This window comes from Pelobates fuscus, chromosome 7, assembly GCF_036172605.1.
Source record: "Pelobates fuscus isolate aPelFus1 chromosome 7, aPelFus1.pri, whole genome shotgun sequence".
NCBI lineage: Eukaryota > Metazoa > Chordata > Amphibia > Anura > Pelobatidae > Pelobates > Pelobates fuscus.
Genome location: NC_086323.1, coordinates 63890451 through 63916913, shown reverse-complemented (window position 1 = coordinate 63916913; position 26463 = coordinate 63890451). Strand labels below are relative to the sequence as shown.

Sequence of the window (26463 nt, the reverse complement as noted above, 5' to 3'; positions counted from 1 at the left end):
AAAACATAGCCGTTTCAGAGAAACAGCTATGTTTCACTGAGGGTTAATCCAGCCTCTAGCGGCTGTCTCATTGACAGCCGCTAGAGGATTTTCTGCGATTCTCACTGTGAAAATCACAGTGAGAAGACGCTGAACGTCCATAGGAAAGCATTGAATAATGCTTTCCTATGGGCGGTTTGAATGAGCGCGTGGCTCTTGCCACGCATGCGCATTTGGAGCTGAGAGGCGGATCGGGGCGGAGAGATTCCCAGCGCCAAGGGAGTCCGGCGCTGGAGAAAGGTAAGTGCTTAAGACACACACACTCTCATGAACAGACGCACACATTTACTGACAGACACACACTCAGTGACAGACATACATACACACTCACTAACAGATGCACACAAACATACTCAGTAACAGACACACACTCTAACACACACACACACATTAACATACACTCACACATACACTCACACATACACTCACACACACACTCTAAGACTAACACACTAACACACACACTAACACACACAATCTAACACTAACACACACTCACACACTAACACACTCACACACTAACACACTCACACTATAACACACTCACACTATAACACACTCACACTATAACACACTCACACTATAACACACTCACACTATAACACACTCACACACACTAACATACACTCACACACACTAACACTCACAAACACACACTAACATACAAACACACACTAACATACACTCACACACACTCACACTCACAAACATACACTCACACTCACAAACACACACTAACATACACTCACACACACTAACACACTCACTAACACACACTCACACACACTAACATACACTCACACACACTAACATACACTCACACACACTAACATACACTCACACACACTAACATACACTCACACACACTAACATACACTCACAAACACACACTCACACTCACACACTCACACTCACAAACACACACTCACACACACTAACACACTCACTAACACACTAACATACACTCACACACACACTAACATACACTCACACACACTAACATACACTCACACTCACAAACACACACTAACATACACACACTCACTAACACTAACATACACTAACACTCACAAACACATTTTTTTTAAATCCCCCCCAGCCTCCTTACCTGTGGGAGAGCTGAGGGGATTCCCTGGGGTCCAGTGGTGCTGCTGGGCTCCTGGGGGGCCGGTCACCCGGCGAGCAGTCAGGCTGGCCGGTCCTGCGGGCGCGCGAGGGAGCACTGTCTCCTGTGTGCTTCCTCTTCAGCTCCCTCGCGCGCCGCACTGATACCGGAGCCGGAAGATGACGTCATCTTCCGGCTCCGGCATCAGTGCGGTGCGCGAGGGAGCTGAAGAGGAAGCACACAGGAGACAGTGCTCCCTCGCGCGCCTGCAGGACCGGCCAGCCGGGTGACAACAGGGCCAGCCTCGGGGGGCCCTGAGGTGGCCGGCTCTTGGGCCCCCCAGGAGAAGAGGCTGGCCCAGGGACATACATACCGGGGTCGCAGGGCGGCCGGGCCCCCTGGTGGGCCGGGCCCGGTCGCAGCCGCGACCCCTGCGACCCCGGTATGTACGCCACTGTCTACTATTATGCATTAATAGAATAATAATAGTTTACCCTAGACACACATCACTGAACAGGACATTCCTATCACAATGAAGAAAACAAATATCGGTACAAAAAATGTGGGAAAACATTTCATGATATACCTGTCGGAGGTACAGTTTAAGGACATTGCTAATGTCATGTGCATAGAGGTCTGAGAGCTCCACCAAGTCTTTTCCATTTTCAAAAGCCTGGCACAGCTTTTCAACTCTGGACTTTGCTCCATTAACCCGATAGATGCCCTAAAAAAAAAAAAAAAAAAAACCAGCAGGATTAGAAACTTTATCAAACTATGTAGTGAGAGTGTTTAGCTTGTGATAGTTTAAAGGGATACTATAAGCAGCAAATCTACTTTAGCTTAACGAAGCCGTTTTGGTGTATATATCCTCCGCTGCAGTCTCACTTCACAATTCTCTGCCATTTAGGAGTTAGATCACTGGTTTCCGATTTATGTAGCCCTAGCCACACCTCTTCTGGCTGCGACTCACACAGCTTGCATGTGAAACTTTTTTTCATTTTTAATCAGATATTAACTTGCTTTACAAGTTTTCATCTCCAGCTGTGTAAATTGAACTCTAATCTAGAAGGCTATTAACAGAGTAGGAGATACATTCCTAAGGATGTGAAATAAAGGAAGTTTACACATTAGAGGCCTCTTTACTGGACGGCTATGCAAGTGACATGCAGGACGGTGTGATTAGGATTGTATAAATAAAGTGATTTAACTCCTAAATGGAGAATTGAACTTGCGCTATACACCAAAACAGCTTCATTAAGATAAAACTGTTTTAATGCTTACAGTGTCTCTTTAATTGCTCCCTGAGGTCTCAACTTTATTATGAGTGGTGATATAATAGATTTTTGTTTTATTTTTCATGTTTATATTCTTTATTTTTGCAGGTTATTGCAGATATTACAACACAATATGTGGATAATCGAGTACATAAAGAAATAGTGAAATTAGTATTGACAGATTATACAAGTAGCTAGCATTTACCAATTTTTGTGATATATGTAACAACTTTCCTCCCATTAAATCTGAAGAAATAAAAGTCATTAATTGGAGGGTGCAGGTAAGGAGTGTTGTGTGCACATAGGCTCAATTGCACGGTGCCAAGTTTTGAGGCTTACTTAAGGCACGTATAGGTTAACGGGTGACAGATGGGAAGCCTTCGTTGCCTTGGGGTTAGTGCCACGTTTGCCGGCAGACCCAGAGATTGGAGGAAAGCTGGAGCCTCAGAGGTGTGATATCAGGTGGGTCTTGCCGGCCTAGTCTTCCATTAATCAGCGCAGGCCCCATTTATAGGGGATGGAATGCTCACGGAAAAGCTGAGTAAGTTGTCGGAAGGACCTCCACCACACCAGTGTATGCCTGGAATAGTGTGAGGTGCGTCTCTTCAAAGAACACTGTGGGAGACCCTCTTGCGGCCCCCATAAGGACCCCGCGGTCCGAGTCCCTTACGAGTTTAAGCAGAACATCCCTTGTTGTGTCTTACGGTGCTTTCATGGCCCTAGTGAGGCGGAAGGAGGAGTCGATCACCAACTGTCTTGCCTGTTTAGGTGGCAGTAAAGTTGCAATAAGCCTTTAGCAGTAGTGGGGTAGTTTATTAACGCAGACTGACCTGGGCACTCCGCGAAATCTCAGGTTGTGTGCCCTAGCCCTGTCCTCCATGCTGGCTATTTGTGCTTGTTGGTCTACACATTGCTTTTTCAGTGCTCCCAGTGCAGCATCAGTGGCTGTTTGCGCCAGTCTGGTGCCCGCCATACCTTCCTCCACTGCCACCACTCGATTGGTAAGTGCAGAGACTCATCTCTGACCACTGCCATTTCTGTACTGAACATAGCCTTAATGTCCAACATTAATGCCTTGAGGTCGGCCTTGATGGAGAAAGCAGATTCTCCCAGCTCCAGAGCTGTCTGTGGCACAGGTCATGCCCAAGATAGGGCTGGTCTGTCAGCCGTGAATCAGTCATCCGACGAAGAGGTGGTGTAGGCCTCATCTTGGATGCTTCAGGCCGCAGGATTGTGCGCAGAAAAACCCCAATATCTCTGAAGCCCGAGCCAGGATCTGCCCGTTGTTTCTTGTTTTTCTTCCCCATAGTGTGGAATGCTTGCATATCCCCTCCGGGTCCCAATGCAGAAGCCAATTCTGCAGTAATGCCGTGTAGTTTAGGGTAAAAGCACGGAGCTGCTGCGATGTGCGTCTTGCTCCATCGGGCCCTGGCTAGGCCCTCCCCTTCCCCTCCCACAATAGATTTTTTTTTTACTTTGGTTAAATAATTTTGAAACATTCTGGAGGAAAAAGATCATGTTCAGGAAAAAGTGTACTTTAACATATCTGCATGATGAAAGCTACATATTTATGTCAAATGTCCAATGATGGTTGTTCTGATGGGGTTTTATTATTCCAATTAATTCTAGTGATTTTATGCACTTTTTAGACACAGGGATGCCGAACAAAACTGGGGTCTATAAGAATAGTTATAGAGCTAACACACAGAGCTATACAGAATTTAGGAAAAGCTCTAGAGATTGCTTTCCTCCAGACAATGCATACAAAGAATGGGCAAATTCCTTCTTACTGACAAAATGACTTCATAAAAAACTGAACTGAAAACCTCATCCACTTGGCAGTCCACTTGGAAGCCACATCCAATCTGAACGTGGTCATGGAGTTAGACAATTGTGTCAAGAAGCGTGTCTAAAATAGGAGGTGCCCCATTTGTTATTAGGCTCCAATTTACACTTTCTAAGAATTCTGTGCCAACTCTTTACTGCATGTACTACAGCACCGCAGGAGAGCCCTCAATGTTTTTAGTTGTTTCAGCTCACTGAAAATGCATTTGTTTCTGATAAATTGTGATTTTGTCCTCTTGCCTCTGTTTTCCAGAACATGGTGTTGCTCTAACAATTCTCTATCTGCTGCTTCTGATTTCTTCTTCCCTGAAATATTTTATCAATTGTTTGTTATTTAGTTTACCTTTAAAGACAGGCAATTCATCTGCTCAATGATCTGTCTTACCTTCTGCATTTAGGGATTCAAAGCATGTAAACTCTGCTACTTCATTTGCTGTAGACCCTCAGGAAGGAGCAGAGTCTTGCTAAGAACTTAAGCTTGTGGCAAAGAAACAGGGTCTGCTCTCCCCAACATTTATTTTATTTAGAAGTGGACAAGGAATTTTAGAATTAAGCATAAGGAAAGTGTGGAAGTATGCACAAATCCCACATCAGGTACTCATATATATAATAATAATAAAAAAAGATTAAAGGCATTCTCTAATTAAATGAGTCTTTAAATCCGTGCCAACAAGGAAAGCTCTTATAAATGTAAAAACACGACCACACACACATCAGAATAAATAAGGGACTAAGGATGACAAAATAAGCAGGCTTGCTTTGTAATTTAAATATTAAACAGGCTTAGAATCAATCCTGGTAAACGTATTATTTTAAAGCTGAAACTATAAAGGAACACTATAAATTCAGTGATATTCATTATTGTTTGACATTTAAACTAGCAAGGTTATTTACTGAATAGAGAATTTAATGTGGATTCAAGATTCAAGCCAGAATGGTTCCAGTTTGGCTATTGTGACCTTAAATTGGAAATTCGTTCTGAATTAAATTTGAATTCTCACTTTAGTGAATAACCCTGTAAGTAGTAAGTGTGACTGTAACAGATCTGAGGAAGAAGAAAAAAATAAATCTAAATTGGACTAAAGTGGTGAACGCATGCCACTTTGTTTGCGGTCACACATGTTTTGGGATTAATTTAATGAATGGCAGGTTAGAAGTGGTGAACTTAGTCAACAATTTTAACCACCAAAAGAGAAAAGGGGGTTTTAACCATAATGTACACAATTTAAAAACTTAGAAAATGGACACAAACGAGACAGAAAACCTTAAATGTAACTTATCAGTATTGATAAAACAATAGAAATTGGTAATTAATGTCATTTTTAATCTACATAGAATTGCTTGATCCAATAATAATTTATTATAACTTAAACCAACTGCACAAGCCACAATGAATTTGTTTTGAATGGCTGCAAATCACAAAAGTCATTGGTTTGTTGGTTTTTGGAATGCACCTACCTTTAATGTTAGTGCCCTGCTTTGTATTTCGGAGGTACACTTCTTGATAATAAAAGGAATGCCATCAGGAGTGTTCTTAGCAGCTTGAGTAAATTCCACTCCAAACAGATGAAGTCTTCCATGAAGCTTTTTGTGTCCACATTGAATGGCCAGCGTTTCCAGACACTTCTTGTGGCAAGCAAGAGAACACTGCAATAAAGGAACTCTGTAAATGAAATGTTGTTTTCTCTAAGCCACTGGCAATAACAATTGTGTAATTACGGACTTAAAACAACACTGGAAATAAGTCAAGGTTGGAAAGGAAGGGCACAGCAAAACTGTATTGAATATGTTGTAAAAGCCATTCAATAAGTGTCTGCCATCGCATTTTAGTAAATAAGTATTGTTGATTTTACTGACACAATCAAATCTAAAGATCAGTAATAGATCTGCAGTATTTCTTACCTCCTCACATTCTGCTCCATGAAAAACAACTAAGCTATCACATTCCCTGCACTTAGATGGGGCTCTTAATTTTCGGAGTTTGTGTGTCTGGGCTGCCTTGGACATGACAGTATTTCTGAAGGGTCCGGGGGAATTGGCAATCTCCGAAACCAAGTCATTTAAACCTGCAAAAGAAAAGTCATATTAAATGTGGAAAAAATCAAATTAACCTTATAGCTATAATCAATCAGTGATTAACTTAAGATTAGAACATGCTAGAACATGTAATTAAGCTCTCGAGTTACCATTATCTGAAGGAGATGGAGGTTCCCTTTCATCAAGATCATCTACTGAAGACATGGTGCCATCAGAGGGAGTCCTGGGAAGACGCCTCTTAAAGTCACCTGAGAAACAAGGACCATAGCATTTAGTGTAATGAAATACCTTTTATTTACTCTTACTATGACCCATTTATACAAGTAAAAAAAAACAAAAAAAAAACTGAATTGTTGCCAATTGTACCTGGACTTGCAGATGGAGAATCCATGGAACGTGACTCACTGCTGCCTCCGGCACTCTCTGAATCACTGCACATTCCACCATTCTGATTGCCTACAGACCAAGATCTGGAAGGTGGTGGACCTCTTACACCTTGATGAAACCAACAGAGCTCATTAATGGTAAGTAATAATAAGTTGATATGTCTTAATTATACACGTAAAGGCACTTTCTTATAGAACCATATAAATATAGCATATAAGTAAAGTTAAGTATAAAAAGCGAAGAAGAGTTGGGTGTTTCATTTAATCAAATTGTCTGGCAAACATGTTAAGGCCTGGTACCTAGTTCCCCACATCTCACTGATCTCACTCATTTACACAGATTTCATAATTATAGTAGAATTGTCATAGTCTCTAAACCAAATCTGACCCGTTTGGCACTTTTGTTCCCAAATGAGTGACTTCTTTACACACAGGAAAGGACAGTAAGAGCCTAATTTTAACAGAACAATTCTACTGTGCCAGATAAATACGTAACTAAATAAGAATAAACAAATCACAGGTCATTGTTAACCTAGATCAAAAAAGGTACCTTGAATGTCTGTGCTGCTGCTAGATCTCTTCTGCCCTAATTTGTGAGAGCGGCCATACACTGGACTACCAATGTCTGCAGGAGATGGAATAGGGAATTCAGATGAACCTTGAGTCAGGTTTCCATGTAATGCGTGGTTGCTGTCCCCTTGTTCTGTTGACAGACGCGGTCTTGAGAATAAAATCAACACAGGCAGAGTTATTAAACCAGTGCAAACAATATAACGAAAACATGTTTTTAAATATATGAGAGAATTGAAATGACTCTAAAGCATACATCCCAAGTTTCCCTTTTCTTGAGACCTTTTCGTGTGTTGGAATGTAATTGATCTTTAGATTATAGTGCATGTGTTTACAATTTGTACAACATAACTTTGATTTAAATACATGGCAACCAAGTCACAAATTCACTTAAAAGTGGTTTGATTATGCGCGCCGCAGCCATATCCCCAATTTTAACGCAAAAGGCCCTCTCTCTCGGTCACACAAAAAACACAGAAGGTATGTAACAGTGGCTTTTAAGCTACGTTTGTTTTTGTTTTCCTTCATTTTGGATATAAGGTCAAGAACAGAATATCAGTTTTAGAGGGAAAATCAACAGAAAATCCAAAAAAAAACAAAAAAACAAAACAGCCAAAACCTGCTGCTAGTTTGGAGTATTCTTATATCCTAAAACTATGTTACAGGTGCAGACTGGGACTACATTTATAATTTGCACCTGTTTTTAGATGAGTTTATAGGGCAAGAGGAAAGTGCTACAAACAATAACATTGACTTACCCTCCAGTTTGAGTACTAGCCCTTGCTGCCATGCGACCACTGTCCTTGGGCAAGCTCTTTACAAATTCTGAGTACTGCTGCCCTGGTTCGTAAAGCTTGGCATTCTCACAAAGGTACTGGCAGTTCACAGGAAGGGATACGACTTGGGCATGCTGCATCTGAAACAAGTTCACGGTGGCCTGTTGACAAACAATTAACCTTTGCATTAGTTTTTTTTTTCAATAGACTGTGACTAGAAAACCTTATGTGAAAATTTCCTTTATGGTACCATGCCAATGGGTATCATTATTTAGATTAAATTCATGAGAATTCCCGTGAACAACAATATTTATATTGTATGAACTTTATTTTGCAATAACACCTAATCAGAAGATTAGAGAACTGATTATCGAATTTGGGGTTCAGAAACATCATGTGTGCAACTGGATTGGTCCTAGACCCGTGTGTAGAAGAAGCTTCCTGTCCAAGAGTCAACTCAAACCAACAGGGTAGGTGAAATAAAATAACCATTTATTTTTTCAATTTTTCTTTATTTATATACTTTTTGAGCTACTCCTGGTCTACTTAAACTGGACTGATTCTGGTGTTTAAAGTGTTAAACAGCTTGTTTATTTTTATTTAATATTTAATTTTAGAAATCGTTTCAAAGAATCCCTTCAAGAAGCAGACACCACCAGCCATGGCTATTTCATCAGCCCTGCCAAATAACGAAAGGGCTCTATGGAAGGCTGGCTTTGTGCGAAAGAATGGTAAGAGCATTATTTAAAATCTAACCTGTGTCCTATCGAGAAGGACTAGACTTGGAGTACTTACATTTTAGGAGAAATGCACTCAAGGATTAACAGACTGCCAACCAAGTGATAATAGAGTCATTCAGTGAAATAATTAACTTATTACAATTCAAGAACACTGGTTCAACAGTCAGAGCTCACAAGCACACAAGAAACTTTGTTGTACAAACCCTTCAGCGCTGAAGGGGGAGCTTTATACAATGCATGGTGACACTGGTAGCAAAGGGGGCTTAAGTCACTGGAAGACTTCAGAAAGGAAATAGCTGTCTTCTCTTTCAGCTCAACTCTACTAAGTGTAGGAATGAAGACAAATCAATTTAATGAAACGTATTATTCAGAATCCTCAAAACACAAGGAAAATTCTCCGTCGATGCCAAAACCTTAATTTGTACAACAATCATAGTAAGACCACTCTGGCAAGTTAACTGTGACGTCTTCACAGAGCAAAATCTGAATAATTTGGCAAACTGCCACTTCATGCACCCCCTGAAGGGCAGATTAACTTGCTGCTTCATTTCAACTCATTTGTATATTATTGCTCAGGGGTTAGCCACCAAAATGTAAATTCCCAGATTCACAGCAAATAAATAGTGATCATATTTAAAAGGGCTTTAGATATTTCTCAATTAAAGAAATGCAAGTTTAAACCTGGCCAAAATGGTTCAAATCATTCAGGTTCTAAATTTCAACAACTTTTGCCAAATAGTTAAAATGTGGCCAAGTTGTTGCAGCACCCAAGGCTGGCAAAGCATCATGGGAGTTAGAGCTGTACAACAGCTGTCAACTAACTGTGGCTTATTGAGATTTGAGATCAGGGGGTGGATGAAAACCACACGATATAGACTGTATTGATAGTAAAACACATCTAATAACAGTTCTACATTAAATGAAATGTTAATTTACCGCTTTAAGAGTAAGATCACACTGGTAGACTAGTTCTCGAATCTGTGTTAAAATGTCACTTTTGAAGTTCTCCATATCATTCCTTTTCTCTTCAACATCTGCTACACATGATTTATAATTCTCTTTCGCTTCTTCAGCCTGATGGAAGTAAACAAAACAGAACAAAAGAAAACATTAAAAAGTATAAAAGGAAAATAAAGAGACCACGAGAAAACATAAAACAGCTAGGAATATTTTTGACTGTTTGGCACACATTATAGCAATAGAAAACACCTTAACCCAGCTGTATCAAAAGACCACCCAGCAATAAGAAGATGTACATGTCTCGGATAGAGACTGCACGAACAGAATACAATACCCAATCAAAACAAAGCATTTCATAACCACCACATTCAAGATAAACTTAACGCAGTCTTAAACTACTATACGTCGCCACATCTTTTAAAGAAAATGTAACCAAAAAGATTTAAAAAAATTATGTTTCTACTTATTGCTATGTGAAGCCAGTCCAAGATCTAAAAGTCTTGCCATCTAAACTTCACTTGTAAACCTACTCTTTTCCAAGAACGGTGTAGAAAAAACCCAAAACATTTGCAAGACCAGGGATACATTTCAAGCAGCAAATTACTAAACAAGTGGGACACAGCCACAGACAGGCATCACCATAATCACTACAACCTGCTGTAGTAGTTATGGTGCTAAAAGTGCCCCTTTATTGTACTTAAAAACTGCCTGGGTACCTGCACTTACATAGGGATAATATGGGTGCATATTCAAAATCAACATTCATCTGCATCAAGTTTAAAAACTCAACATAAAGTTCAACTAAAATGTAGTAAAACAAATTACGGGGGAAATTATTGGTTTTTCATTGACACAACTACATTCAAATTCATAAAATAGTAAGATAAAAAAAGACAATAAAAATGTATAGCAATGCATTCTCATCAGACTCTCTTATAAGCCAATCTATTGATGACTTATCAATGACTGTCAGATACTATTGCTTTGAATCCATCAAACTTAAAACATTTTTATCCAAATAAAATCTAAAAGTTCGCAATGCAGCCCTGATAGTTGTCCCCTATGTTTCCACTTCCATGGGCAACAGATGAAAAGTTACTTTGCAGCATGTATAATTCATATGCCGTACTTCAGGAAGGAGAAAAATTCAATAAGCAAGACGGAGTCTTTCCTGTAGCAGCATATGAATTCTACAAACAGGATAGTGATTTTCACATGATATCCACAGGCACGAAGACGTAATATGTGACTAGAACATATTAAGGATCTGGCAACCTTACTAAATTGTTTTGGTATGATCCCTGTAACGTCTGACAAAGCATAAGTTATTGTATGACAACATTAATGTAATAATTTCTGTGTTTCTCTGACTTTTACATTTAAAATGTGGGCCTTTTTGCACAGGATAATAAAAATGTTAAATCATTATTCACTGATTAAAAAAGTACAAAATAAAAGTATCATCTTGGCTCCAATGTTCCATTTTCTTTGCAAGTACTTTATAATTGACCGTTTCAAAATGACGATTTGTACCCTAACGAAAGTGACTGAAAACGTAAATGTCTCTACATGGGTGCAATGTTCAACAGTAGTGACCTTTTGTAAAGCCTCCTCTTCAAGCCGTCTCCTTTTCTCCACCTGCTTGCTGCCATCCTTCGTAAGGCCTCCACTCATACTGAGCTGCTCCTCCTCTGCACGTATTGTGCTGCACTTGGCTTTTTCATGTTCATCTTGTCTTTGGACATTCAGTAATTTAGCTTTGCGTAAGGCAGTCTCCAGCTCTTGCTACAAACAAACAAAACAGACAAGTTAAACAATCCATGGTAAAACATTCTCACTAACGAGAAAAAAAAAAATATTAATAAAAAAAATAAAATCACATTATTTGTACCTCTCTGAAAGCTCTAACATACCACTTTCTGGATAAACAGCGTTGGGTCTAAAGTCAACTTTACTAATTTACGAGTGAAATTTGGAACTTTTAAAAGTTAGGTCATCTAACAGAGTCTAATAGATAATCCCTATGTTAGCACCAGTAAAAGGGTAACACATAGAAATAATTAAAGGCTGTGAGATAAAAGAGGTGGTATAATAGGAAACTTTGGGCTGAAGTAGACTCCCAACCCTTTTTTATGCATCACAGAAAAAAAAACCCACAATCAGAAAGTGTTGTTTTTTTTTTGGTTTGTTTGGTTTTTGCTTTAAAGATAATCATGGTTCGATTCTCCAATTGCTTTCAATGGGATATCCATGCACATTCCATAAACCCAAGTGGTTCCCTTATAGAATACTATAGTTACAATGAATAGAAAAAGTGGATAAAAGGACAGGGAGCTTTTTGGATCAAATAAGTTGTAATATAAAACATATTAATCACTCAGACCCACAAAGCACCGCCATCCTTGTGTTCCGCGGTCCGGACTGAGACAGTCCCCCAGACCCTCACTCCCTTGGAAGGCCTTCACCCCACAAGTAGGAAGGCTGCATGCCAAACGGCCTGGAGACCTGGTAGTGTCTCGCAAGGGTGTTTGGTACTCAGGACTCGGTAAGGGGCTGGAGAGGTGTGGATAAGCAGGACTCAAACCCTCAACATTACTGGAGCTATATTCATCTGGACTCTCCAGGTTCCAGGCCATACCGGACACAAAAGGGGATCGGTTAACTCACACACGATATGCTCCAATGCGTTATCTTTTATGCAGGGGCACATATCTCTCCCCTCTCACGACCCAATAAGTTGTGAAATGTTAAGCATGTTATCAGTGGTTTAAACAACTACTTACACATCCTGCATGGTATTTGAGAATAGTTACGGTTATATTAGATGTTACTCATTGGTACCATGCTTCTACTCACTACTTTCATGATCAGCAGGTCATATCATAGACAGTGTGTAGGACTTATGTCTATAGTGCACACTCTAACACCTCACAAACCATGAAGGGCAGGGGCCAAGCCTGGGGATAATGCTATGCAGCTTAAAGCCGGCTACCTGTGTTGTTTCTTTATCTTATGCTCGTTTGAATTCATACCCAGTGGAATTGTCACAAAAGCTAGGTTAAGTTGCACATAGGCTCAGCATGTTTACTTTTATTTACTTCTAGTTTAATCTATTGGCAATTTGCATGTCTTTATAACCTCACTATATTGGCTTACTGCGAATAAGCTTGTTTTCTTTATAAAATAAAAAAAAAGTGCAGCACTTCTTGGGAAAAAAAAAATACATATTAATCACTAATATTACACCTTCTCTTGATAGAAATCGTGTTCAAGCAGGGCCCTTATGCACTGTAATATCCTCACAATACTTATATAGTGCAGTGGAATGTTAGCGCTATATAAATACACTATATACACACATGTGTCTGTATTTCAATCAGAAAATGCAAAACTCCCCCAAAAAGTGAAATTGAAATACATTATTTTTTTTAAACTAATGGCAAGCCACAATTAGTTTTCAAATACATATAATGTGTGTGTGTGTGTGTGTGCATATACATACACACTTTACATTCCTCCATGAATATACAGTTAGAAATGGGTACAGAAGCAGCTGTAAAGAGAAGTGAAAATACTTTTGATATGAATAGAAGTTTCAAACCAACCATTTTCTTCTGTTCTCTCTGCCAAAGATCTTTTAGTTCCTTCCTTAGCCTGTCAAGCTCTGATCGTCTAGTCTGGAGGGGCTAGAAATGGAGATGGAGGCAATAAGATAGGCCATTCTGCTAATCATGCACATCACAAAATGCCAAGTACAACATCTCACAAAACAGATGACAGAATGCTAAATAAAACATACTACAAATATTAGTACATTAGCTGTGATACGGAGAATTTTTACAAAACCAAAATAAAATTAAATTAAAAAAAACATCTGGAACCTGGAATTAATCATACTAACCTGTAATATGGAGTGTCAGAAATGTTTAGTTTTGGCTTTCTATTCTACATCTGTGGCTTGATAATTCAGTGAATGAATGAGATGTGTTTGTCTGCTGACAACCTTGCTGGACTACCAGAGTTAAAAGTCTACTCCAGGAAACCGCAACTTCTTTCCTAAAGCAGAACTTTATTAAGAGGAACTAGGCTGGGTGTATGCACTATGTAGTGGATTATGATTATGGGGAGTATTTGGGAATGCAGTGAAGCACAAAACACAGATTGGAGAGTGGATGGGTTATGGGAGGCAGGTAGGTTTATAAAAAAAAAACATTACTGGGAAAAACATTACATTAATTAAAACAGATTTATTCACTAAAACATGCATTATAGTGAACTGTAAATGAAACTACAAAATTTATGCCAGATCACACAGTCTCCCACAGCTTGGCTAATTTAATCAAAATAATTTTTAAGGTGTCGATTTTTATTGAAAAAAAATAAATAAAAATAAGGGCAATATGGAAATCAGTAAAGATACCAATGATAAAACCGGTTATACAAACAGTTCGATAGAAAACAGGCATTTATAACAGATATCACAACAGAGCTATGTGTATTCTTGGCTTTGAGCAGATTTTACCCAATGAGCAGTTTTACCCCTAGGGAAATCAAAACCATGTCTCCCTTAAACGGACATGTTCTGAAATGTATATCATGGGCGCAAAGTGTGGGAACAGGGTACGTAAAAATACCAAATGTCAAAGATTAGTGCAGATATGGTGCCTCCAAAATTATTTTAAATTCAACGCAAATTACTGTTTAGCTCATAAAGCCTAATGTATACTGCCAGTAGGGAGTTGTTAGTTGGGGAATTACGCAATATGTAATAGTGTGACTTTAATGGGTTGTAAAGTAGTGTGAGCAAGTTTAATGCTGGACATTTTGGGTTAATGCTGTGGGTACAGAGTTCATTCTGCGTGATGAATACAGCTGGTGTGGAGCTTATAAAACAGATTTTTATAACAACATCCTAACTAAATGTATATGTACAGAATATGAAGTCAGCGAGGAAATATAGTAAAAGATTGAGAGAGAGTGAGTGTGTGTGTGTAATCTATTGCTCACGTATCGAATGCATCATTAAGGTATATATATTATATTTACCTAAGATACAGAGACAAATTTAGTGAGCAGCAAATACATATGAGCAAGAACACATTTATTTTTTTAGCTCTCTATACAACAAGAAATCGTTTACCTCGAATATGCTTAACAAAATCAAATTTAGTTTCTTTATTTTAAACACGGACTACACTGTGCAAATAAGTGTTTTAACAGGTTTTCTAGCGAATACAATCAAGATAAATGTTTCTATCCAAGCAGTGTGCACAATGTGTACCTACATCTATTGGCTGTCACAATAATGATACCAACATTATTAAGATTAATTTTACTGGGGTGTTTGTAATCACTTCTAACCCACACAAATACCGCAATACTTTCAAACTGCATGGCGATTTTTCAGTTTAAATATTAGATATGATAACATTGCAGTCCAGTGATTGGGAAGGCCATTTTATGATTATTTAGTATATCCATAACCATCTCTTTCTAGAATTGCTGTACATATCTTTCTAGATAGGTGCTGTACAATAAACTCCAGCTAACGCCAACACAATTACATTAAAACAGTGTTACAAATATTTACATCATCAGATATTATCCTTTTAGATCGAAAAAGTGATAACATGAAATATGATCATCACCAACCACATTTACAATCAACACATATTAAAATTATTAGAAACCAGAAAAAAGTGGAAGCCAAGTATATGGTAAATTTATAAGGCAATGAAGGGGTTAACCCTAAATAGAACAGAATATAATGAAAGAAGGAAAAGCACTTCCGTGAAAAAATAGTAGTAAATAGTTAAAACATAACTTTTAATAGTGAAACAATCAAAATGTGATATTAATATAAAAATAATCTAATTACTCTCAAGAGACCTCAATATACCAAAAGGGAATATAGAGAGATAAAATTAGAGAGAAAAAAATATAAAATTATAAGGTAGACAGATAAGTGGTAGTGATTAGTAAAGAATGTCCAAGTTTAAATCAAGTATATTGTAACTATAGAGTCAGGTTTGGACACTTCAAAAATGTAACAACCAAAGATACAGACTGATGTTGGGTTTGGGAGATCTCTCTCTCTAATTACCTTAGCCTTAATCCATCGGTTTTTGTATTCTCTGGTGGGACTTAACCAGCATTATTTAGTTACTCTCCAATCTAAGGTTTTCTGGGCCGGGGTATTTTTAATTTTCTATCTGTGCTTGCAAATTTCGGCAATTGCGCACAGTACACTGAAATTATAAGTTTACATCACACTTATCAGGGCGCTTAGATTTATTTTTCACTTATCAGGGTTCTTGTATATCTGACAGCTAGCTAGTTTAGCTTTTCTATTAGAGGTAGGTGCCCTTGAAGGCACAGTTATGTTTTAACTATTTACTACTATTTTTCAACATATTAAAACTAGTACCCTATTCAAACAGCTACAAACACAAATCGATACATTTACATAGGCCAATAAGAGAGCCTGAATAAAGTGATCGACTCTCTATATCCCAAACAGACTAGGGGGATTAGGCCTACCGCACTTCATCCACTATTTACACGCAGCACACTAAACCCAAATTTAAAACCTACATGCACCAGTGGAAACTAAACTATGGGTAGACCTCGAAATGACATCCTAGGTAGAGACCTCCCCTCACTATACATATGGGTACCAAAATTGGCACGACTGCCTATTCCCCCTACCTCCCCAGTTCTATCAAAATATGGGACAAAATGGCCCCCAAATGCTCTCTCATGTCGGACCCCTTACCATTAATGCAAATCCTACACAACACCCTATTCACCCCAGGCAATTTGAATACAAACTGTTCAGACCCCACCACTTCTACCAAAACCAACAGATCATACCATTAAACGACCTACCCAGGACTATCCCACTTACAACATTCGACTGCTTTCGATATTTCCAATTCAAAAGCTTCTTAAACACTCCCACCAATAAACTGGCAGGCACAACCCGCCTCACACCATTTGAAAAAATGTGTATAAAATGACCCATTCAAAAAGGACAATTTTAAATGATATATTCGCAGATCACTCAGACCTCAACAGAGGCATCCTATCAAAAGGCCTGAGAAAAGGACTTAGGCCCCCATGAAATTACAACGGACTGGGGAGACATATGGGACGCCACAGCCATGATCTCCATTTGTGTCAATCACAAAGAGCAAGCATACAAAAACCCTTACCCCCCTCAGACTGAAACAAATGGGCATATCGGACAATGACATTTGCTGGAAGGGATGCAGGGTCAAAGGCACATACAAACACCTATAGTGGGAATGCACCCATATACAACAAATATGGCTCCAAATCTCTCAATTAGTGCCCAGAATCCTACACACGCAGCAATAACCATGGATATGGCTCCTCTCCAAATCATACGAAGACACCCCCAGGGCGCAAAACAAACTGATAGCTAAGCTAGCACTGGCGATCAGACGTGCGGTGGCAGAGAAATGGGGTTGCCCAGACATTCCCTCCATAGACAAAGTTGAAGACGCCATGAAAATGGACAAACTCTCAGCCCTGATCCACGACATCACAAAACAATGCAACAAGATCTGGGACCCCTGGATCTTTGAACACCCAATACCTTCCTAAGGGGGGCTCGGCCCCAGCAACCCACGGATCTGGTTTCCCAGCCCCCACCCCTTTCATTCCTTCCTCTATATACACCTCTCTCTTCCTCTTCTCACCATGTCCTTCCCCTCACCGCCTTTATGTCTCCTCCCCTCACCACTTTGAAAACACTGACCCCACAACTGGGGCATGCAACAACAAGAATAAACATCAGACAAGGGAAACAAGACACTGGCAGGTCCAGGCTGTATTCCAACAACGGCATTCTACTGACCTTACACAAAATTACAACAAACCCCCTTGAGACATGCCACAAAAGACATGACTTACAATGTAACCACCCTACTAACCAACCATCACCCACTGAGCTCCCAGGAACCACCCCTTCCCTGCCTTCCCATTCACCCAACCCACGTTCTCATTGTTATTCTACGAATTGTGTCTGCAATGCAAATAATGATCAGGCTACAAATGTAACCAACATATAGACAGAATGTGAAAAATGTAAATACTGACACAATTACTGCTGAAATTTCTTTTATTTATGTTACCACATTCACCGTATTCTCTACCTGAAGCATCTCAAAATTGCAAATTGTCTTTATAAAATTGTAAAATTTACAAAATAAAGAATAAAATAATAAAAAAAGACTAGTACCCTAAACAACCTTATGTATAAAAAATAAGTTAAAAAAAAAACACTTTCTTAGGAGAAGCTAGAATACATGCCAGAAATGAGAAAACCTCAGCAATATGTCTGCTATCACTTCCTAAAACATCAAGAACTGTACATGGTGCCTATCTATCACAGTACCCTACTGTGTCCATAATCAGTCTTTCCCCAGCTTGGCATTTCTGTATCAGCAGACTGTGCCCGGTTTCTTACCTGCATGAATTTGTTACTCTGCAGAGACGCTATCGTTTGAAGACAAACTTGGCTGCATTCAATGTCATTTTGGAACGCTGCAGAGAAAATGGACTGGAATGGCATAAAATCCTACAATAGAGTACAAAGGGTTATGTTATTAATTTGAATTGCGGCAAGTCAACTACAGATACAGGATCTGAAAATAATAATAAACTAAGCAGGGAAAGAATTAAGATATATAAATTGTAAAGTTCCTAAAAGGTTTTCTGCTGGCAATTGTATTATATTCTATAATATAGTCTGTTAAACGGGTCTGCCATAGTACAGAGCACTAGCCGTTGTAAACAAATCATTCTTTAGGTTATATTACAGCAGGAAAGGGCTTCTTCCAAATTAGGCAGACCTCACAAAATCCTTCACTTCACTAACATAACATACAGACATGTTCTAAAGCAGAATGTCACTCAGGCATTTGTGAATAACATTCCGTTAGGCAAAAGAAACTGCAGGCCACCATTTCCGCAGCCTTCCTCAAGACCATTATACAGTAAACATAATGGGACTTTAATGTCGATCATAACAAGGGACTAAAAAAAACAAGAAAGGCCATTAGGAGGTCTAGAATGTCTAATAAGCTAACTTGGGTGCCTAGAGCAGGGGTAGGCAACCTTTTAGCAGCACTGTGCCGATATAGGATTGTGATGTCCCGTAGCGTGCCGGTCCTATTTTTTTAAATTGAGGTGTGTATTCTGCCGTATTCTGCTTGTGTTATTTATACTGTAATTGCTTTGTATCATTGTATTTGTGCATATATGAGCTATTATATTGTATATGTTCAGGAGTAGTTTGTGGTATCGTGTATGATACATATGAATGTGGGCCGTGTATGGGGGCTGCTTGTGGAATTGTGTGTGTGGATGGATATGCCACATTGTGTGTTTGGCAGTGTGTGTGTATGTGTGGGGGCTGTTTTGTGCATTGCATGTGAGAGGCTGCGGGGTTATGTGCATGTATGTGGATTGTTAGCGGGTTACGTTTGTGCGGATTGTATTTATGTTTGTTTGTGGGATGTTCGTATTATTTGTATGAGGGGAGGGTTAATGTGCATTACTGTGTATATCTAGTAGTGTGGGTGGCTTCCCTGGCTTCCAGTGGGGACCAGGATGGCCAGGTACAGGTGATGGGCAGGAGCTGCAATATCCGCTGTGGGCTGCTCTACCACAGTGTGGATTCCCATTCACAAGTGCTGGGAGAAAGTGATCTGAGATCACTTACTCTATATCCTGCAATGCATAAATTGAGGATTGACCTTCACCACCTTTTCATATTAGCAGATATCTGAAGTTTCACTGGGACTCCTGATAGGCCAGAGCCTGTTTGGCTGTAGCAGCCTTGAGTGCCGTGTAAAGACACCTTGAGTGCCGTGCATGGCACTAGTGCCATAGGTTGCCTACCCCTGGCCTAGAGAGATATCAGCTATGCCTCACTGATGATGCCTAACAAGGCTGAAACGATCGTCTGGGGTTGCTGTGTCTCTTGTGCAGAGGGAACTTGCTGGCATTTCAGATCTGGACTGCCCGTATAGGTGGGACCAGTTTGATATGCTTCAGATATGTTCTCTCTGTAATGGCACAAGATGAGCTAAAACCAGCTTGAGTTCTGAGCGGGGACCCACCGAAGGGCAGGTGTTCTATCAAATTTCCCTACCCGTGAAAATCCCCTACCCTCGTCACTTCCAGTGAGGGGAATCAGCTGGATCCTGTGCTGCACATGCATGCTAGCACTCCTGCTACTCCTCCACAACCCTAATTTGAACCCTCACTTAACCCTAAATGTCCCGTGTGCCTAAGCTTAGTGAATGCACTAACTATAATGAAAGTGTAAAACTAGTTTTACTTACCCTCCAGGACCTTGCTGTGGAGGAGTAGCAGGAGTGCTAGCACGCAACCCACTCCTTTAAGAATTGCTATCATCTACCGCCCCCCGGTCATCCTAGGTCATTCATTGAGCACTTTTCTTCCTGGCTTCCCAAATTCCTCTCATCTAGCACTTCTTCCCTTATACTTGGGGATTTCAATATCCCAATCAACAACCACAACTGCACTGATGCCTCTCGTCTGCTCTCTGTAACCTCCTCCTTTGGCCTTACACAATGGTCCAATTTAGCAACCAATACAGAGGGAAACACTCTTGATCTCGCCTTGACCAATCTCTGTACCGCCTCTAATCTCTCCAATATTCCTTTTCCTCTATCTGACCAGCAGCTGGTGACTTTTGACATCAGCATACCTAAGACCCAATTGACACCACCATCTGAACATCAATCTCACAGAAACCTCCAATGTCTTGACCTAGAGCAGGGGTAGGCAACCTTCGGCTCTACAGATGTTGTGGACTACATCTCCCTTGATGCTTTGCCAGCAATATGGCTGTAAAAGCATTATGGGAGATGTAGTCCAAAACATCTGTAGAGCCGAAGGTTGCCTACCCCTGACCTAGAGCATTTGTCCACTAATCTCCAAACTCTCCTTTTACCTATCTCAAACCTCACCTGTCCTGGCTCTGCAACTTCCTTCTATAATTCCACCCTCTCTTCTCAACTAGACATCATGGCACCTCCTACATTTAAACGCAGCAAGCGCCCCCAACAACAACCTTGGCACACCAAGCCAAGCTGACTCAATATTTCCAAAAATGCTCCAGAACTGCTGAACACTGTAGGAGAAAGTCTCCCTGTGCATCTGACTTTCTCCACTATAAATTTCTGCTGCGCTCAGCTTGGCTCTTTCCTCTGCAAAAGTAAATTACTTCAATACCCTCATAACCACACTCTCCTGCAAACCCAGATGACTATTTCACACATTTAACTCTCCTCTTCGCCCTATTGTTCCACCTCCACCTACTAACTTGACCGCCTCAGACTTTACAACTCACTTCACTGACAAGATCTCTACAATCAGGGAAGAGATCTCTCATCTTCCCCTTACAACACTTCCCCTAACCTCACTCCCTCTGCAGTTCTATGTTCATTCGCACCCGCTACAGCGGAAGAGGTTTCTGCGCTGCTCCAGTCCTCCCGCCCCACCACGTGCTCCCTAGATCCAATTCCCTTGCATCATATCCGTACTCTGTCTTCTTCTCTTTCTCTACCTCTCACTAAAATTCTCAATCTCTCTCTCTCTCTCCTCTGGCAAATTTCCATCATCCTTCAAATATGCAACTATAACCCCAATTCTAAAGAATCGCAACCTTGACCCCAACTTTATCCAAATACCGTCCTGTCTCGCTACTGCCTTTTGCATCTAAGATCCTTGAAAGAGTTGTGTATGCGAGATTGACAGATTTCCTCGAGTCCAACTTTCTGCTAGACCCGCTTCAGTCTGGTTTCTGCGCTAAGCACTCTGTGGAAATGGCACTGACCAAAGTATCCAATGATCTATTCGCTGCAAAATCTTGTGGTCACTACTCTATCCTAATGCTGGTCCATTCCACTGTCCTTTCTCGCCTTGACTACTGTAATCTATTTCTCCGTGGTCTTACATGCTCCCAACTTGTGCCGTTACAGTCCATAATGGGGTGGCGAGGCTCATCTTCCTGTCCGTCAACACCTCACCCTTCTGTCAGTCCCTACATTGGCTTCCTGTATAGGGCACCATTTAAATTCTGGTTCTTGCTTTCAAATCTCTACATAATGCTGCTCCCACCAAACTATCCTCCCTAATACACAAGTATGTCCCATCTAGGCCCTTACGCTCTGCTGAAGACTTACGTCTATCTTCTGTCCGTACTCCCACCTCTGATGCTCGCCTTCAAGACTTCGAGGGCTGCACCATTCCTGTGGAACTCACTTCCCTCCTCCGTTAGATGCTCACCTAGTCTCCACTCCTTTAAAAAAAACATTAAAAACCAACTTCCTCATAAAAGCTTATCAATTAAACTGTTTAATTGCTCCCGACTGATTCATCTCTTGCAACTGTCACTAGTCTAATACTATCCTTACCTTTTGTGTCACTTTACCCCACTCACTCTAGCTCATTGAGCAGGGCTCTCAACCACTCTGTTCCTGTGTGTTCAACTTGTGTGGTTACAACTACATGTTTGTTCGTCCACCCACTGTAAAGGGCTATATAAATAATAACATAATAATAAGAGAAGGGCAACAAATGCAAGTAACAAACTTACTTCATCTTCACAAGACTTGTGTGTGAGCATTGTGATACTTTGGCACCCATTAAAAGTGACTTTCCTATTTATTGCTACAGGCAGACATGTGTCATTACAAAACCTGTTATCGTGGGGGTTAAATAAATGTGATTTGCCAAGACAGCAAGTCACATGATTAAAAATAGCAAAATAAAATTAAAGAATTTAAAGTTCCACGTTAATTTATTACCAATTAAAATGTTGCAATTGTTTATTTCTCCTAAATAGAATATGTAAAATAAAGTAAAAAGTCAGTGGGCACAACCAGCATAGATGCTAATAAAGTTACCGTGTCATAGGTAACTGATTACATTTTACATTGAATGCACCTACAGTAAGATCTTGCAGATGGCAGCCATCTTGTGTGATCTTTCACACACCAGGTTTGTATAGTTCTGTATGCACAAGAAAACAATTCCATAGGAGTTAACAGCAGCGCTGTGAAGAGTTCTGCAGAGAAGATGGCAGCAAAGAACGCAAATCTTGAGACACTGACTTTTGGTAGGGTATATACTAATGAAATATTTGTAGGCTTTATACGGAGAGTCACTAGAGGTACTTTTGCCGCACTGACTTAGTAAAACTCTAAAGGAAAGCATTCATATTAGGTACCCAAAGCTCATCTATGAGGAGTATTGTTTCGGAAAACGCCAGAGGAGGCAATGCCTCCTCCATGACGTTGCAGGAGGTACAGAGTTGAGCAGTGCTGAGACAGTCTGCTGGAGATAGGCAAGTAATTTATTTTTTTTACATTTTTATAGTAAGCTAGCGCGATAGTGTTCCTTTAAGGTACAAATAAAATGCACAAAGAACTAGAATGGTTGGTGTCAACCAATAGCCTATCAATGCTTTATATGAACACTTGGCCTTTTAAATTAGTATTTTTACTCTATAAAGTATACATAAATTATGCACTTAAGGTTTCTATGAACTTATATTTAAACAAAATGTTGACTACAGATTCTCTTTAAGCAATAAACCTAATTCTATATTATATATTACCAAATAACTTGGCTGCAAGTGTACTGAAATATTATAGTTTACAAGTGTGCATGCATACACACAACTTCCGAGGATATCAAAAACATTGTCACCATCAACTCGCCACAGTTTATGAATAGTCATTTGCTTTTCACAATATTGTATTTAAAAAAAAAATGTTTTTTGTTTGTTTTTTTTAAAGTTGATATCTGGCCAAGCTGGTTTCACAATTTGTATATCTCTCATCAGACTGAAAAATGTTGCAGACCCTTACCTGGGGAGCAACTATGGATTTTGCAGCTTCAGCCATTTTCATCAGATTGCGAGCAGTTTCAGCTTCTAAGGGTAAAAAGTGAATTGAGCAATATGAAATGAACGACAACACAATCCTAAATGCTGCAGGAAAACATCTAGTTATTTAGAAATCCCATTACTGACAGTCTGAGGCACATGCCAAGCCACATATTTAATTCCAAAGCTCATTAAAGACCAAGAGAAGCCACTCACCCATATTAAGCCTTTTTTCTACCCAGGCCAGTATATCCTTGGTGTATTTCGACCAAGCTTTAGCATAAGATAATGCAGATTCGATGCCACTGTCATTCTGTAGTAGCATGTTATCAAGATCTTCTGCACGAAGGTTGCCTGCAAAAAAAAACAAAAAACAGGGAGGCGTGAACAGAATTCTATGGAAAGCGCCACGCTGTTTCTGAAAGCAGTGTCAGCCAACGGTGAATGCTAAAGTAACTGTGATCTTGAGTTGTTCTTTAATGCCGGTTGACACTAAATAGTATTGACAGGGATTTGAAAAAGAAAGGGTCAGAATCACCAGCAACGAAGATGAGCGTGTCGTCTGCCATATGACTACTAGAACGTTTGTGCACCTTAATGACCCTATTTCTGTGTGAAAAAATTTCCCAAACAAAAAATAAATAAAAAAGTGGAAAAAGAAAACAGAAAAAAAAAAAAGTAATAAATACTACAGTTGGCAATAGCAGTTTTCAAAACAGCCAGGATTCTGACAGTTGATATTAAATATGCAAGAAAACAAAAAACAACCAGCATTTGAAAAATAACGTAAAGCTTTGTAAAAGCTAGCTGTCCCAGTACAGAGCTTAAAGTGTCCCTTTAAAACACTGCCCACAGGGAGGAGTAGCAGATATTATCAGTATGGCACCAACTTTTCCAAATGTTGGCAATTACAAAAATGTAGATTATGGCAGATATAAAACAAACCATAACATCTGGTGTCTCCATGAACAGACATGTCAGGTGTGCCAGGTACAAAATGTGCAAGAATTCATCTGCTCACTGGATGATCATGCAAAAATACGATTTTATTTTTATTTTTTTACAGGAATCACAACACCTTGTTTCAACTTTTTTTGTGCTGGGACATCATACTGTATAGAGGTTTAGAGTGTAAGGTAAGTGAGGCAAGGCGAGTGGATCTGCATAAAATCACATTCAATTGGTAATACAGCTTCAGTGTTTTTAAACTTAACCATCAAAAAAAAGACAAAAAATATGCATTTAATAAATAATGTTACCAGTTTACTGAATGCCTCATAACAGCATTTCAAGGTTTGGCCTTGTTTGTATTGGAAGGCAATCCAGAAACAAGTATCACTATTTTGTTATTTTTTTTAAAATTTTTGTTTATTACCTTGTAGCTCATCTCGTTCGTGAAATGATCCTGCTGTTTCATCCACAGAGAGATTTTCAAAGGACTTGCATGTAAAAGAAAATTAAGCAAATTAGAGGAGACACTCGCAAGCTGCCTCTATGAGAAACAACAGCTTTATATATCTTGGGATTTATTTGAAGAGTGAGTTGAAAATTCAAACAAGCCAAGTTAGTGGGGGGGGGGAATCAATTTCCAAAAAAATTTCACAAGGTAGCTGCCATTTCGATACTTAGGGAACAAACTCTATGTCACATGTAGAACATTATTCTGCTTTAAAAAAATTCCATAGCATTAAAAGGGGAACCGTCACTTCTCAGGAAATTGCACCATTGATGATTACTACACTGAAAATCACCTATAACTTGTTAACATTTTTATTATGTGATGCATATTTTCTTTAAAATTTGTATTAAAAAGTTAGCAAATAACATAATTCAGTTCAGGCAGGACAAACAAGAACATTTCAAATGAGGAGGATAAAAATAATTATTAACAGGGCTATGCACTAAAGTATATTAAACCTGAATCTTGTACTACGACCAGAGTAGCCAAGCTGAAAGCATAACAGACAGACAATTTTGCAGTCCAGCTATTTTAAAGGGACGTTACACTCACCAAAACAACTTGAGCTTAATGGAGCATTTTCTGTCTATAGATCATGCCTCTGAAGTTTCACTGCTAAATGTACTGCCATTTTGGAGTTAAATCACATTTGATTCTGTTTCTGCAGCCCTAGCCACACTTCCCCTGGCCGTGACTAACACAGCCTGCATGAAAACAAAATGGTTTCAGCTTCAATGAAATGTAACTTACTTTAAAATGTTGCATCTCCTGCTCTGTAAATCAAGCTTGAATTACATTCAGGAGGCTAATGCAGGGTCTAGCAAGCTTTTAGCAGAGCAGGCGATAAGATATTCTAAATAAAACAGAACTTGCAATAAAGGAAGGTAAACATTAGATGGCTCTTTATAGGAAATGTTTAGGAAGGCTGTGTAAGTCACATGCAGGGAGTTGTGACTTGGGCTGTATAAACCAAGTTATTTAACTCTTACATGGCAGAGAACTGATCAGTGAGACCGCGTGGGGCATGATCTACACACCAAAGCTGCTTCATTAAGCTAAATTTGTTTTGGTGCTATAGTGCCCCTTTAACCTTTGCATTCACTTTCAATTCTCACTTTAGAAAAAACAGAAATATTTACTTACCGTAAATTCTTTTTTTTCTTAATATGGTGGCAGTCACATATGGGTTTTGCTCCTCCCTGTGGACAAGACTTTTAACAAGTTATTTAAAAAGGATCCTCCCCCTTTGGGTATAAAGGCTCAGACCGCAAAACCTACCCCAGTACGTGACAAGTAAAAAAACCAGACCAAGCAAATATCC

At 39.6% G+C, this 26463-nt stretch overlaps 1 protein-coding gene across 3 annotated transcripts in view; it reads right to left on the bottom strand.

Moving 5' to 3' along the window:
• Nucleotides 1–26463, bottom strand: part of ARHGAP29 (Rho GTPase activating protein 29) — a 126685-nt gene that overhangs the window by 5420 nt on the left and 94802 nt on the right. For 2 of the 3 annotated variants that reach the window (XM_063428349.1, XM_063428350.1), the window contains 14 exons: nt 25059–25122; nt 23900–24037; nt 23667–23731; nt 18227–18337; nt 13338–13418; nt 11329–11517; nt 9709–9846; nt 8015–8193; nt 7237–7406; nt 6667–6795; nt 6450–6548; nt 6166–6329; nt 5722–5910; nt 1731–1868 (listed from right to left, as the gene is read on the bottom strand). In XM_063428349.1, the coding sequence (XP_063284419.1) occupies nt 1731–1868; nt 5722–5910; nt 6166–6329; nt 6450–6548; nt 6667–6795; nt 7237–7406; nt 8015–8193; nt 9709–9846; nt 11329–11517; nt 13338–13418; nt 18227–18337; nt 23667–23731; nt 23900–24037; nt 25059–25122 (1854 nt within the window). Of the gene's footprint in view, nt 1–1730; nt 1869–5721; nt 5911–6165; nt 6330–6449; nt 6549–6666; nt 6796–7236; nt 7407–8014; nt 8194–9708; nt 9847–11328; nt 11518–13337; nt 13419–18226; nt 18338–23666; nt 23732–23899; nt 24038–25058; nt 25123–25892; nt 25945–26463 lie in introns of those variants that run through there. The other variant, XM_063428351.1, reaches the window with a different exon arrangement.